The sequence below is a fragment of the Lagopus muta genome, chromosome 10 (assembly GCF_023343835.1).
Source record: "Lagopus muta isolate bLagMut1 chromosome 10, bLagMut1 primary, whole genome shotgun sequence".
NCBI classification, from domain to species: domain Eukaryota; kingdom Metazoa; phylum Chordata; class Aves; order Galliformes; family Phasianidae; genus Lagopus; species Lagopus muta.
Genome location: NC_064442.1, coordinates 9353764 through 9367814, shown reverse-complemented (window position 1 = coordinate 9367814; position 14051 = coordinate 9353764). Strand labels below are relative to the sequence as shown.

At 40.1% G+C, this 14051-nt stretch overlaps 1 protein-coding gene across 3 annotated transcripts in view; it reads left to right on the top strand.

Moving 5' to 3' along the window:
* Positions 1-14051, top strand: part of PDE8A (phosphodiesterase 8A) — a 140713-nt gene that overhangs the window by 97476 nt on the left and 29186 nt on the right. For all 3 annotated transcript variants that reach the window (XM_048956761.1, XM_048956763.1, XM_048956762.1), the window contains exons 2-9: positions 593-649; positions 2587-2777; positions 3480-3536; positions 5725-5782; positions 6908-6996; positions 7225-7303; positions 8409-8546; positions 13601-13689. In XM_048956761.1, the coding sequence (XP_048812718.1) occupies positions 593-649; positions 2587-2777; positions 3480-3536; positions 5725-5782; positions 6908-6996; positions 7225-7303; positions 8409-8546; positions 13601-13689 (758 nt within the window). The remainder of the gene's footprint in view (positions 1-592; positions 650-2586; positions 2778-3479; positions 3537-5724; positions 5783-6907; positions 6997-7224; positions 7304-8408; positions 8547-13600; positions 13690-14051) is intronic.

Below are 14051 nucleotides of genomic sequence, written 5' to 3'. Positions count from 1 at the left end.
AGGGTTTCTCAAAGCCAAGCTGCATGCTGAATGCATGCAGTGTCACACAGATATCTGGGTTCTGATGCCCGCCCTGGAGGGGCTGGGTGGGAAGGGGGGAACACAGCCCAGCATCCATGAGGCTACTACATTTATGTGCTTTTGCATCACTCGTGGGCACCTACAACATAGGAAATGCTAGGAGTAACATTCTTTTGCCTTTCTCCAGTAGGTTCAATGCTCTTTAGAAGTTGTTGGGTTTTTATTTTTGTTTTTTGTTTTCTGTTTTTTTTTTAATTTTTAAAATGCTTTTTTATTTTGCAAGGCAGCTCATGTCATACGGGGCTTACAAAAACCAAATAAATACCAACAGTCTGTCTACAAAACTTTCTGGACTAATCCATTCTTTTTAAAATACAACAGTCAAAACTGACCTGATTTATAATGGTGTTAACACAGCTCAGCACACGCATTTACAAAAGCAGAACAAGACCGTTGTAACGGTGCTAGTATATCTGTGCAACAGTAGTCAATAAGTCTTCTCTAACAGAGCTATTTTTGCTTCTTCTCTAGGTGTGTATGTGCTAATAAGATCCTTTTTTATATTTTCTAGTCACCAGTTACAGATGTGCAGTTTGGCCCTATGAGACTTCATCAAGATCAACTTCAGGTAGGTGCTATGGTTCCAACCGGAGTCTTAATTTCTCAGATATCACAGAAGTTAATTTTGGATATATGTCTGGAGTTTTTGTGGTATGGGGATCGTCACAGTGTTTTTGCCAAGTGATATGCATGCGCATAACAGGCTGTAACCACATTATATATGATATTCTAAAAATCCTGACAAACTCTTTTCTCCAAACGTCTCTCAACTCATAGAAACAGAGCCATCTATAGCCATTTCCTCTGTTGTGGTCAATGTGGTATGTTCCATGATTTGCATTTTATTTAATGCATTTTGCATTTACTTAATCAAAATCTCATCAGAACAGTGCTCAGTCAAATGTCCTGGTGAAGTCTATTACACCAGCATTACTACTAGCATCAACCAAACTTGCAGTATCACAGAAGATAGAAAGTGAGCTTGGTAATACGTGTAATTGTTTTGGTTTTTTTTAAAAAATTATTATTTGTTGTTGACTGGCATTACTTCAAACTCCTTTATCTCTTTATTAATAAAGATCATATGCCAGCTGTCCCCTTCTTTTGTCTGGGATGGGACCTGACTCCCTTGAACATCCTTTGAAAATTCTCCCGTGTCTTGTGGCATACTGAAGTATTAATAATCCAAGATGTTCCTCGGTGATTAATTACAAAACTCTTGGGTGAAACTTATCTGGACTGCTGATTTGAAAATGTCTGCCTTCAAGAACAGTTCAAAGTCCTCCTGAGCTATTGTCAGAACAGACAGTCTTATCATCTAACATCAAATATTAGGACAACCTAATCCAGTTTTTCTCCAGGTATAAATCAGAAACATTCCTTGAATGTTTCTGCCCCCCTTTATGGTTATTAATGGTTGTATGACTTCTGTCCAGTCATAGGCCAATCTAACATTCTACCAGTTAATCCTTGTGAGAGTTGGCAGATAGGAGGGAAAGAAAGGTCAGACAACATTACATTTTTGCCGAAGGTGATCATACAAATAAGATCTCCTGATTGCTCTGTGCTAATGCTGAAAACCATTATTCCACTCTTAAGAGTGTTATAAATTAACTCCACTAAATATAGCCGAAGTATGACATGTTTTTCAAGCAGGTTTGCAAAGGTTACTATAAAAGGAATCTGAACTAAATGAGTACTAAGTCCTTCATTCTTAAAAAATATGCACTGCAGGGAAATGTTAAGATTTACTGGTAAACATTCCATCAACCTGGTCCAAAGTGTAACCAGCACAGAATTCCTAAAGTCACCCAGGAGATAAACGGCAGTGGGATGTGGTATGAGTTACACATGCTGCACATTGTTGTCTAACCAAAGCATATATTTAAGTGCAGTTTGATTAAATTACTGAAAGATTGGTGTCCTGAGACAGTGGGCCAAAATGTTGGTCTGGTTTATCCATCCTTCCCAGAAGACTGCATCTACTGAGTCGTCCACAGAAGCAGCATTAACATAGATGTATACTCTATCAGTCTGCGTATTCTCTCTGCAAAATGAACTATTCTCTATGAGATACTGCCCCGAAGCAAAGCACAGTCACATCAGTGGAAGTCTTCCTTAGTAGACTTCATGTTTGTCTTTCATAGACTATTCCACCGTAGAATTTAAAACATGTTTCATAAGGAATGTTGAACTTCTGGGAATTGTGTTGATTTTAAAAAGACTCAGAGAGAGGAATGGCTACTGGCAGTTGTTCAGCAAGTTATGACAGAGCAAATCATAGCTCTCCTAACTTCCAGTTCTGGACTTCCAGCATGGTAGTTCCCTTCTGTGATACAAATCTCATGGCAAGCTTGGCACAGGAGTCACAGGGGTCTTCATATACAGAAATACTTCCATCTTGTGTGACTTCATGTTGGCTAACCTTGTTAAAAGTGGGTAGAAGTCATGGATTCTAATGTATTTATATGATTTGTTAGTAATGATTCTCTGTATTTGAACCAGGTACTTCTAGTGTTTGCCAAAGAAGATAACCAGAGCAACGGGTTCTGCTGGGCCTGTGAGAAAGCTGGATTTCGATGTAATATTGCCAGGACGCCTGAGTCTGCGCTGGAATGTTTTCTTGATAAACACCATGAAATTATCATTATAGACCACAGACATTCCAGATACTTTGATGCAGAAGCATTGTGCAGGTAAACACCGTTTCAGGGTAATTAATGAATAGCTATGTAGATAACTCGTCAGGAAAGATTTCTTGCTTTTTTATGACCCATCTATAAAATCTATTGAATGTTACTGTTTGGCTTTCTTTTTTTTTTTTTCTTTTTTTTTTTTCTTTTTTTTTTACAAAAGTCCATTTTCATCAATGTTATCTCAGTGCTTTGGCATTTTTGGTTCTTTGCTAGGACAGTTGAAGCTTGACCTGGCGTGGAGCTACAGAGTGCAAATTTGTTGCCATAGTGGAATGTTTTTTCAAATACCTGGCTCCACGTTTGTGAGATGGAAGCACTGCTCGTTTTTACCTTCCATCCCCTGTAAAGTGAAATGCTCCTTGAATTTGTGAGGCCAAATTCTTGAAACTAGCCCTTTTCTACTAATGCATTCAAGCCATTTCAGAAGGTTGACTTTTTGCTGTTCCCCTCGACAGCATTTGAGGTTTCAGTTGACGTACATTCTGTATGTCCTTTTTTTGACATGGAGTTTCAGGCATTGCTGCATTTATTCTCTTTTCTCAGTAATCCTGCAGGCTTCAGATCTAACTTTTTTGCTATTGTTAAATCAAAGCATGCAGTCGAGGCATGTTACAAAAAATAGCGTATGAAGATTCTGTACGGTCACAGTTTCTGAAATGCAAACTTTAAAAGATGTTAAATGTTCTTTCTTTTTATTTAAAGGTCTATCAGAACAACGAAACCCTCAGAAAATACAGTCATTATTGGTGTAGTACGAAGGTAAATACATCTTTACTTACAAATTTCACCCACAAAGTGTGAATCTTAACAGTGCAAATGTAAATCCTACAGTGAAAAAAAAGCTTGAATTAGAAATTCTTGTAAAGTTTATCACTTTATGTGATTTTATCATGTAGAGTTGTCACCATTGCTAGCCACAGGATTTATGATTTCCACTTTTTACTGAAGAGGTTTGACTCAACCTCTGCAACCCCACGTGCAGAACTGTGGAATTGCCTCATAGGTTGTGTTTGGATATTAATACACTGAACTCTCGATCTGTCTTTCAGTCTGAATAATCACATCACAAAGAGGAGATCTGTAGAGTTATGAAAAAACTATAGAACAGTTTGAGCAGTGAGAAGCAGCATCTGAGCATGGAAATTCTGAAAATAACACGGACTGTTAAGACATCTCAGTATAGAAGTGCATGTTTTTTCCTCCTCCTCCCTCTTGAACACACTACTTATATATCATAAAGTAAAGCAGAAGTAACAAAAATGCAATATATTTAACTGGAAATGGGTTTGAGCTAATTTTCTCTGAGTACAATTTGAAACTGGCCATTTCTCAGAAAACATTTATTCTGGAAGCCAATTCTGAGGTGTTTAAATTTTCCGTTAACAATCCTGCTTTCCACCACGATCACTACCAAACAACAGATCCTCATTAAACATTTCAGAGGATTCCATTGTGAATATAGTCTTTATTTATTTTTATGTTGGGAAGTCTTATGACTATGGGAACCGTTGCTTCTACAATCAGAGTCATCTCTTGTCAAAGTAATACCAAAGAAAGGAGAAGAAAAGAAGCAGGGGAGAAACAGTGATCTAACTCAAGAGCTTCTTTATGTATATGAAAGACCCCTGTGGCTTTGTGGGCCAGCAAGTCCTTTTTAAAAGCTAGGAGAAATTGGAAGCTGGGCTTGCTGACTCACAATTAGGAAGTTACTCAAAAAGGGAAAAAAACCCTGCAATTGATTTTGTCTTTTCAAAATGTTCATATTGTGTGCTGGGACAAGGTAATGGCTCCCTGCAGTGACAAGCTTGAGTTCTCAGACTTTTCAGATGTCTATTACCCCTGTTAGGGAAACTTCAAAAGTAAGTCTGTCTCTCAACTAGTTGGTTGTTTCAGATTCCTGTGTGCTAACACATGCCTTCTGTAGTCTCTATTCAGGATTTCACAGAGTGAGAACTTTCACACATTTCCTTTCTTGCAAGAAGTGTATTTGTGAAAAAGCCTGACATTTAGCCAATAGCATATGGAAGGGCTTCTCTCTGAGGTTTGCAATCCTTCAGTTTCCTGCAGTTTAGTTTGTTGAGGTTGTTTTTTCCTGCAGTATTCCTGATCTCTTTCTTTGTACTTTTGAGAGGCAGCATTTTGAGATAGCTGGCATGAGGAATGGAGATATTTTCTGCCCTTGTCTCCCTGCTTGCTCTTGATGGGCATCATTCTCTTTGTGCTTAAGAAACAAGTGCATGGAAAACAAAAACAAGAGATGCCATCGGATCAGAAATTTCAGACATAAAGAAAAGCTATTGTGCCATCTGCTAGACATGACCAGCTTCCATCTGCTTGTTTACAGAAATCTAACATAATGACCTTTCTTCCAGATTCCATTCATACATCACATATGTTGGAGTGTCTCTTAACAGTTGATACAGCCAAGATTTTTAGAGTGATTCAGATATCTCATTTTAGGAGTATGTCATTCTGAAGTGACCTGCTAGTAGGTGCTGGGTTGTCAACACTGGAAAATCCATCATCATTCAGCCACCCTAAGTTGTCCCATAAGGTTTGGTATATGCAGATAACAAAACATTTCTTAAAACGTTGCTCATGTAGACTTTCAGGTGCATCTTTGGATAGGGACAGCATAAATAACAAGGACCTGGTACCAAAAAAGCATCCATGCAACAGTCTAGCTAATTAAATTGTTTGAAGCATTACTTGTTTGCGATGCAGGAAGCTCATTACTTACAAATAGGAAAACATACTGGTTTATCTGTTCCAAATATATGAGTTTGTCATATACAAAAAAAAGTTTTATTCATAGATCCTGTTAGGATCTAGGCATATTATCCCATCATGTGACATCTGGTGTACAGGTACTGGTATGTCAGTGGCTTGTGAAATTGGGCTTCAATTGATTACAAAACCAATATCTGCCTTTATCCTTCTTTTAAAGGCATGCTGATCGTGAAGAGTCATCGATATTGCCCCTGATCTCTGCTGGCTTCACAAGGGTATGTTTGTTTTATAATCTACTAGTTAGCTGTGCCATTCCAAAACTGTCCCTGGCTGTGTCAGTAATCCCACCTGTAAGTCTTGTTTGTGCTGCTCATTCTTACATAGCTCCTCATTCAGAACTACAGTAGAGCTAGAACAGTGCTGACTAAGTAGGTGGGTGGTCTCAGGAATACCAGAAGTGGTATTGAGACATTTCTTCAATATAAGTTTATTTCACAACAAGTGTACGATGCTCTGATTTGTAGGTTGACATTGGCAAAATTGACTAATTACTGTAGCAGAGCCAAAGAGTGGCTTCAATGAACAGCAGAGCATGCTGTGGGAGATCTTTTCTATCAAATGCCAATTCACATCTGTAAACAGGTTTCAGGCACTGTCAAATGCTATTATCTTTTGTTTAGAAAGACCTGAAAAGTATCACGTTGAATCTGTTCCTTGGCAACTACTGCAATTAAGCAGGAAAGGTGCTTATTAGCCTGTCAGTTGAGTGGATTCCTGATTTCATTTAGCTGACAATGGAACAAAAACGTGCACAATTTTACCATTGTAATTCAGAGTATATTGGTTGCATGCTCACCAGATTTTTTGCCATTGCATTGCAATCCATTTTCTTATTTATAGCAGGGTCCTAATACAGGAAATGCTAAAGCCTGAAAATAACTGCACTCATATGCACAGAGTCATTCCAGTGGGCACATCAGTAATCTGACACAGGTTCTGAATTATTTATAGATCAGAGCCTCGGAGATTGGACTAATGGCAAAGCACAGAAAGCTTTGTTTAGCAGTCTTGATGTGGTGGCTTATCTTTGATAATCCCATCCCCCACAGCTATCAACATCTATGGTGGTTTATCATGAGCAAAGATGTAACATTGAGGCTCGTACCTGATTAAAATGAGAAGTTGCAAAAAAACATCAGAGAAGATACTCAGGTCATTGCTGTCAGGGCCTAGAATTTTTCTAGTTCCAAAAAAATAACCTTATCAAATTGCTTACATTGCAACATGTTTATTTTATGCATATCTGAGCCTTTTTTGTTCTCCATTGGGCAAAAGAAAGCTGAGTTCATACCCTTGAGTACAGAAACGTGTACTAATTATTTCTAATGTTTTATTTGCAGAGATATGTAGAAAATTCCAATATCATGGCCTGTTACAATGAGTTAATTCAGCTGGAATTTGGAGAGGTGCGGGCACAATTCAAACTAAGGTAATTTTAGCAAAAACGTCATCAACCAAATTTGCCATTTCAGCCATATCCTTAAAAGAGCATCCATTTTCCTGTACTGCAGTAAATTATAGAATGTCAGATAGCTAAAGAAAATATGTTAATCCTTAAAGTACAACTTTGTTCACTGTGGAATTACAATAGCTTATTAGCATGTGCAGTAAGAATTATGTGGATCAGAGCTAATCAGATGTCATTTTTTGTCTCCAGGGCTTGCAATTCATTATTCACAGCATTAGAGAAAAGTCAAGAAGCCATTGAGATCACAAGTGAAGACCATGTAATACAGGTTTGTTCCAGTTATTTTTATAAGAACAGAAAATTGCTCTGCAGGCTGTGTTTTATTTCATTCATGATTACATTTACTTTTTTTCTTTGTGATACAAGAGTCTAACCTAACTTAATGGTTCTGATAAGGCTGAAGTGAGATTCACTGTAGAGTAGAATTTTCTCCATTTGAAGTATCTTACGTAAGGCAATTTTGAGGGAGACTGTTGTCTCTGAAAAAAATAACAACTTACTGTTTTGGTTTTCTTTTTCATAATTTTTTTATATCACAAAAGAAAACAGCTATTGGCTTGTACACATTTTTTTTTTGTCTAAAAATACTGGATATTAATTGTATCCTTTAGAAATTAAACCAAATTGGTGCTCTATTTAAATAAAAGTGCAACACTTTTTTTTTTTTTAAATAAACCTGATAGTTCTTGTGGAATCAGGATTTTTGAATGTAATCATCTCCTAAGAATGTGTTTAAAAGTGGAAGAGAAACTGTGCTTAGGTTTGCATTCCTGAAAAACATCATCTTTATAAGGGAGTTGGTTCCATGCATGACTGTGAAGGTGCGAGGAGTGATTTTATTATCAGTAAAGAGGTTGAGTATAAGCCTCTGGGAGTTATAATGTGCATATAAATTGTACCCTCTTGACCCAGATCTTGACAATGGCAATTTCATTGAAGAATGTGGTTTCTACATCCCTTCCCCAAAACGAACAGAGCCTGTCCTGGAGCAGCTTGGAAATACACTTTTTCAGGCTGAATTTTGTTGCTCTGTGGACAGACCCAGAACACAGGGGAGCCAAGAGGAGGGAGTCCCGCAGCTCCAGGAGGCAGGGCTTTCTTCCTTTATAGGCCAGGGGAGCAATGTTAGGAGCAGGGAGCATCCAGATGTGCCCTTTCCATATCTGTCACATGGAAACACTGCAAGTGTGAGGCGTTCACATTCTGTTATTATGGGAAAAAAAAACATTGATACCTTTTTCAGGAGCAGTGCATACAGAGATTTATTCCAGGCTGGGGGAAAGGTTCCATTTGCTAGATTTAGCAAATGGATAAAAAGTGATCTGATGTGCTCTTAGTACTGCTGAACATTTTTGTTTGTTTTTATTCCACAGTACGTCAATCCTGCATTTGAAACAGTGATGGGCTATCAAATAGGTGAATTAATAGGAAAGGAACTAACAGAAGTGCCTATAAATGAAAAAAAAGCTGATTTCCTAGATACTATTAATTCCTGCATAAAGATAGGAAAGGTAAGTAATGCCATTGTGCTGCTTCTCGTTTTCTATTTGTGAACTTTATTGTTGTCCAGAGATGGCACGTGATATATGTATATATGCAGCTTCACAGCCATAGAGCACTTGCACCTTTATTACTTTAACAAGATAAGGAGGTAAAAACTGCTCATTTTTAACAGCTTCTTCCTCTTCAATTGTTTGGAAGAGCTGCACATTTTATGAAAATTATTGACTTGCTGACTTTATTTGATAGTACAAGGGGGAATGCTTTTAAAGAAAAGGAGGAAGGATCTAAACTGGATGTCAGGGAGAAGTTTTTCACAGAGAGGGTGGTGAGGTGCTGGAACAGGCTGCCCAGACAGACTATGGATGTCCCATCCCCAGAAGTGCCCAAGACCAGGTTGGATGGGGCCCTGGACAATCTGATCTAGTACTTGATCTAAGGGCTGGCAGCCCTGCCTTTGGCACTGGGGTTTGGAATTGATGATCTTTGAGGTCCATTCCAACCCAAGCCATTCTGTGGTTCCAGGATTGTTTATAACATATGCTGTATATAGCAAAAAGTGTAGAAAAGAAAACTAGAATGAAAGCACGTTATCCAGAAGGGTATAAATGAGAAAAGAGTAATGTGGAAGTATTTTAATTTGAAATGTGGAAGTTGATCTGCAACTTCAGAATGTAAAAACATCAGAAAAGACATCTTCACTATCACTTGAGAATGGTAGGCAGTGTCAGCTGCTGGCTGCCAATATCGTTTATCCTCTAGTAGCATGGAAGCTGCCTCCTACTAGAAATGTTTGTCACACCCAGAAAGTACATGAGAAATCCATGGGGGGTCTCTAGGCAGAGGCATGGCTTCTTGCCGGGTATCTCCACAACGTTCCTTTGGGACTGTTGTGGCTGCAGTGTGAGGACCATCATGGAGCTTTCATCTGTGTTTTGGCAATGAGCTGTCAGTGCTTCTGGTGTCACTGCGTGTGTCATCGTACCCGAGAGGAGGAAAATCACGGAGGTAACAGAAGGGGATTTGGGGGTTGGTGTTTGTAGACATGTCGTTGTCTGTGCTCCAACCTGAGTACAGGTAGCTCATGGGGTCGTGCTGGCTGCCAGCTGGGAGCACTGTGTTACTGGCACTGTGAGGGGAGATGGCAAAATGAAGCATGGCCTCTGAGTAAGGAGGCAGTGATGCAAAAGCATCGATGCAAAGTTGCAGTGAGTCCTACTGTGTAAATCAAGGTGCTAACGCAAGTGTTCCTTAAGAAACCTTCACTCTGGATACGGATTGCACATGCATTTCAACAAGAACGTGTCACTCATTTCTGTGTGTGTTGGTCTTTTCAAAGAAATCCAAGCAACAGACTTTGCTAGGGATCATAGTGCTTTGTACCTCTGTTGCCTGACCCAAACTGTTTCAGTAAATGTGTGTAATACAAAACTGATGTTAGAAGGGAGTATTTATTAAGTTATAATTCAGCTAAGTTAGACGTGTCAGGCTTTAAAACCACAGCATCAATTCTCAAGATGTGAAGTGATCAAAGTTTTAATAATTTAGTGTGCTGATAAAAATGTCTTTAGTAATGGAAACGTGTTTCGCCCCATGAATGATAAAAATCTAACCCTAATCCATCTCTTTCTTTGCAACATATTTCATTCCTGGCTCTAGGACTTTCCAACCGTGGTGACTAATGAAATACTGCTTATTCAAACCTGTCTGTCTGGAACAGCTTAAACTGTTTCAAGTGGATATGTCCTGTTTGCAAGGTTTTTGTACTTCCCTTTGCAACGTTTTATAGTATGCAATCCCTGTAGCCCCACTTTTATGTATTTCTAGAAAAATGAATTACAAATGAAGTTATTACAGGAAGTATTTGCAAGTAGAATTTGACTGTGTGGTGCAACCTTTGAAATACTCCATCCCTCTGAAGGTGCTTTAGATTGAAATGAGTTGTTACAGCACTTTCAGAGGTGCCTGATTTCTGTCTGGGTCACTCTGCTTTGGTCTGTTGCTCTGAGGCTCGCAATTACTTTATATCCTAATTTAAAAATCTGCTTCCCATTACAATAAACTATATATTGGTTACTGTAGGCTATAGCATGCCAAAAAAGCCAGCTGTGTTCTGTGATACTCTCCTTTTAAAAGGTTTAGTTCTTCTGCTTTGAATAAACACGGTACTCTAACAAAAACAATAGAAAGTAAGATTTGGCGATCGTTAGAAGAACTGAGCTGTGGAAAAATTGCATCTTGTCTTTAAATGGAACCTCAGAAGATGAACTATCGCAGCATTTCCCTTTTTGCACCAACAGACCTCACGCTGTGAACAAGTCCCATATATCCAAACAAGAGCTGCTAGGCATCACCGTTAGAGATGGTGAACTGCGTGGTGCATAGCGATGGCTGGGTCAGGATGCTGCTCTCATTTCTTGTTACTGCAGCTGCCTGTCATCTGCAAGAAGCTAACCTTACTGGGATGTCAGGCCTGTCCAGACCTGAGTTACAAAACAACTTGTGCTTTTTCAGTGCTTTGTGATTCGGATTGCATTTATTAAGGTGAAATGTATAATTCTACTTCTGATGGCATTGCTTGCTTTCCCTGAGCTCTGCACGTTGACACAAATCTGTTTACATTAGTTTCACTTGCCCTGAAGTGAGATAAGGGCTGTCGATACGTCAGACCAGGCGTGCGATTCTCTCAGCCCTGTTGGTGGGTGTGGGCTGTCCTTGCACCAGGCTGTGCCGTGATGGGCAGGGCAGCTCTGTGTGATTGGTTCTGCGGCACGTTGTGCTTATTTTTGCTCTGTTTCTACAAGGAGCTGTCTGGTGTGAGAAGCACCAGATTTACAGGGCAGGCTGAATGATTCCTTGTAATGCTCGAATGAATGTTTCAGAGGATAGATGCATGCCAGAGCATTCTGAATGAAGTCTCAAATTGCAGCATTGATTCCTAGCGCACTCTATTAGGGGTAAAGCCATTATCTTTGTCCTCTGCGTGGCTCTTACTCTGCATTTGAAGTCATCCTGGTGGGTGGTACAGAAGTGACTGATGGCGCTGTTTGTGCTGCTGTAACAGCCATAATGATGGGCGGACGGACAGCACGCCTTGGGAAGCAGCTCTTCTCTGCTGGACTGCCAATAGGCTCTGCAAGACCATATGCTGTTCTGAGATACGTTTAAGCGACATCCCTGTGAGAACTTAACAGAACAGCAGGATCTTGGCTTGGACCTTTTATTTTTTCAGAATTCTGCTGGCCTTTTTCCTCTCTCATTTCCCACCACTGTGTCACAGGCTGTAGACATTCAGAAGTTGAAAAATCTTTCTGTTGATGAGAGGGAGCACATCAGTGAATAACCAAACCTGTCCTGAAAAGCACACGCTTGCAATGTGATAATTATCCAATCTGTACCTTCTGCCTTTCCCCTTTCGTGCATATTCCATCTTTATTACCTGGGTTAGGAATTGATTGCTCATCTCTGCCTCATCCTGGTTGTCAAGAAAATATTGATATGCATACTTCTAATTATGGCATCATTGAATTTTGTGATGTTGGCTTATCTTCATTTGTATTCCTCATGCAGCTCATGCAGAGATGTTATGTCTGCTTCCTAATTTGTTATTCACAGAGCTTTCCTCTGGCAGATTTTTGGAAGAGCTGTTGGTATTCTCTGCTGTGCAGCCGTTGCCCTGCAGCTCTGTGTTTGTTGGTTCCATTAGCAAAAATGCAAAACTCCTCTGTCTGTGCCTGTGTTCTGGCCTGCTCTGCTGTGAGGCCTGTCAGCCCAACATAAAGTAATAGGTGCAGGATGCCTCAGGAAGGCATTTCATGTGCATTTGTAGGATGTGAGCAAAGGTCTGTTGAACTAAGCTGATGGACAGCACCTGGCACGGGTAGTTTGCATTGTTAATAAGTGAGACGGATTGCATTAATTATTAATCATTTGGTAGATATTAGCTGTCCAGATTAAAATCTGATGCTTTTTTAAGGAAAAAAGAAAAAAAGACCAAAAAAACAACCAGTAACAATTACTGTAGAGATGGAAACGTGTAGGCAAGGCTGTAAACTTTGCCTGCTGCCATGTTCCTGAAGGCAGTGCTGGTGGAGGGACCTTGGGCCGCTGGGGAGCCCGCTGGCTCTGCTACCACTCAGTAACAGAAATGACTGAACAATATTACACTCATAAGCATGTCTGAGACAAGGAGTGAGGGTCATTTGCTGAGTCTCATTTGAGAGAGAGGATGAGGCCTTGGAATAATTTACACTCCGCACTGGAAAGAAACGTCTCATTTCTAGAGGATAAAAATGACTTCTCTCTGCAAATTGAAAATTTCCTTTCTGCCTTCTCTTTTTGTTCCATTTGTAAGCTTTATTAAAAAAAAATAAAATACAGTGATACTGGCAGCAACAATCTGATACTGCAAAAATTGTTTGCTTCAGTGTTAGACTGGTATGCTTTTAGAGGGCAGGTCAGCAGGTGGAAGGCAGAATCCAGGAGATGTTCTAAGCTCTTTTGCTCAAAAAAAACAGGATAAATCTCTGAAAGGCTTTGAGGCCGAATAGGCAGCATGGAAAGTAAATGCACCAGGATCCCAAGGCACTTCTAGCTACTGATATGTGATGTCCCACCACGTGCTGTGCAGTGGGTGCAGGGCCTCCCCACCACTGAACATGCAGGTGCTCCTGTGGCCTCTGCAGCAGCTCTGCTGTGAGCTGCCCTCCTGCAGGGCACGTGCTGGGGCTCCAGCAGCTCCTGGTACCATCAGGAGGAGGACTGCCATGTGTGTGTGGGCCCACGTTCCCTCAGAGAGGTAGCATCTGAACCAATATTGTCATCACATTGCTTTTTTACTGTCAAATATTCCTCTGATGTATTCTTTGCCTTTGTGACCCTTAAGAATGATCCCTTAGGTTTGTGTTGTACAAGAGTTTTCATTGAAGAAAGGTATGAAGCTATATCTTCTCGTCCTGTTTCATTGGACCCCTCTAAGTTGCCAAATGAAGGAGAATATGTAGAACGCTGTATTTGGTCTGCTGACTGCATCTTCAACTTCCTTCCACTTGAATTCCTTTTTCAGGAATGGCAAGGAATGTACTCTGCGAAAAAGAAAAATGGAGATAGCATACAACAAAATGTGAAGATACTACCTGTTGTTGGACAGGGGGGGTAAGTGTGACAGCTGGAGCTATGAGTTGGGTGTGAATGTGGCCTCACTTAGAGTTCAGTCATCTCAGCAGGCACTGGATTGTCTTATTTCTGAGTATAAAATAAACATAGGCAAAGGAGGGAGCCTCAGACCCCTGCATTAATTCCAAGGGTAAAATCAAGTTTATATGCTGTGTGCAAGGAAAGTGAAACTCTCCTAATTCTTACCAGCAAGGAGCCAGAAGTCCAGGTGTGCACACTTGTGCCTCATTCTTCTAATAAGGAAGCACATGTGCTCCATCCTATCTGTCTGTGTCGGGTGCTGGGAGCAACAGAACCCACCTGTGCTCTGTTCTGCTGCTCAGCTGCACTGTCCTTCTGTG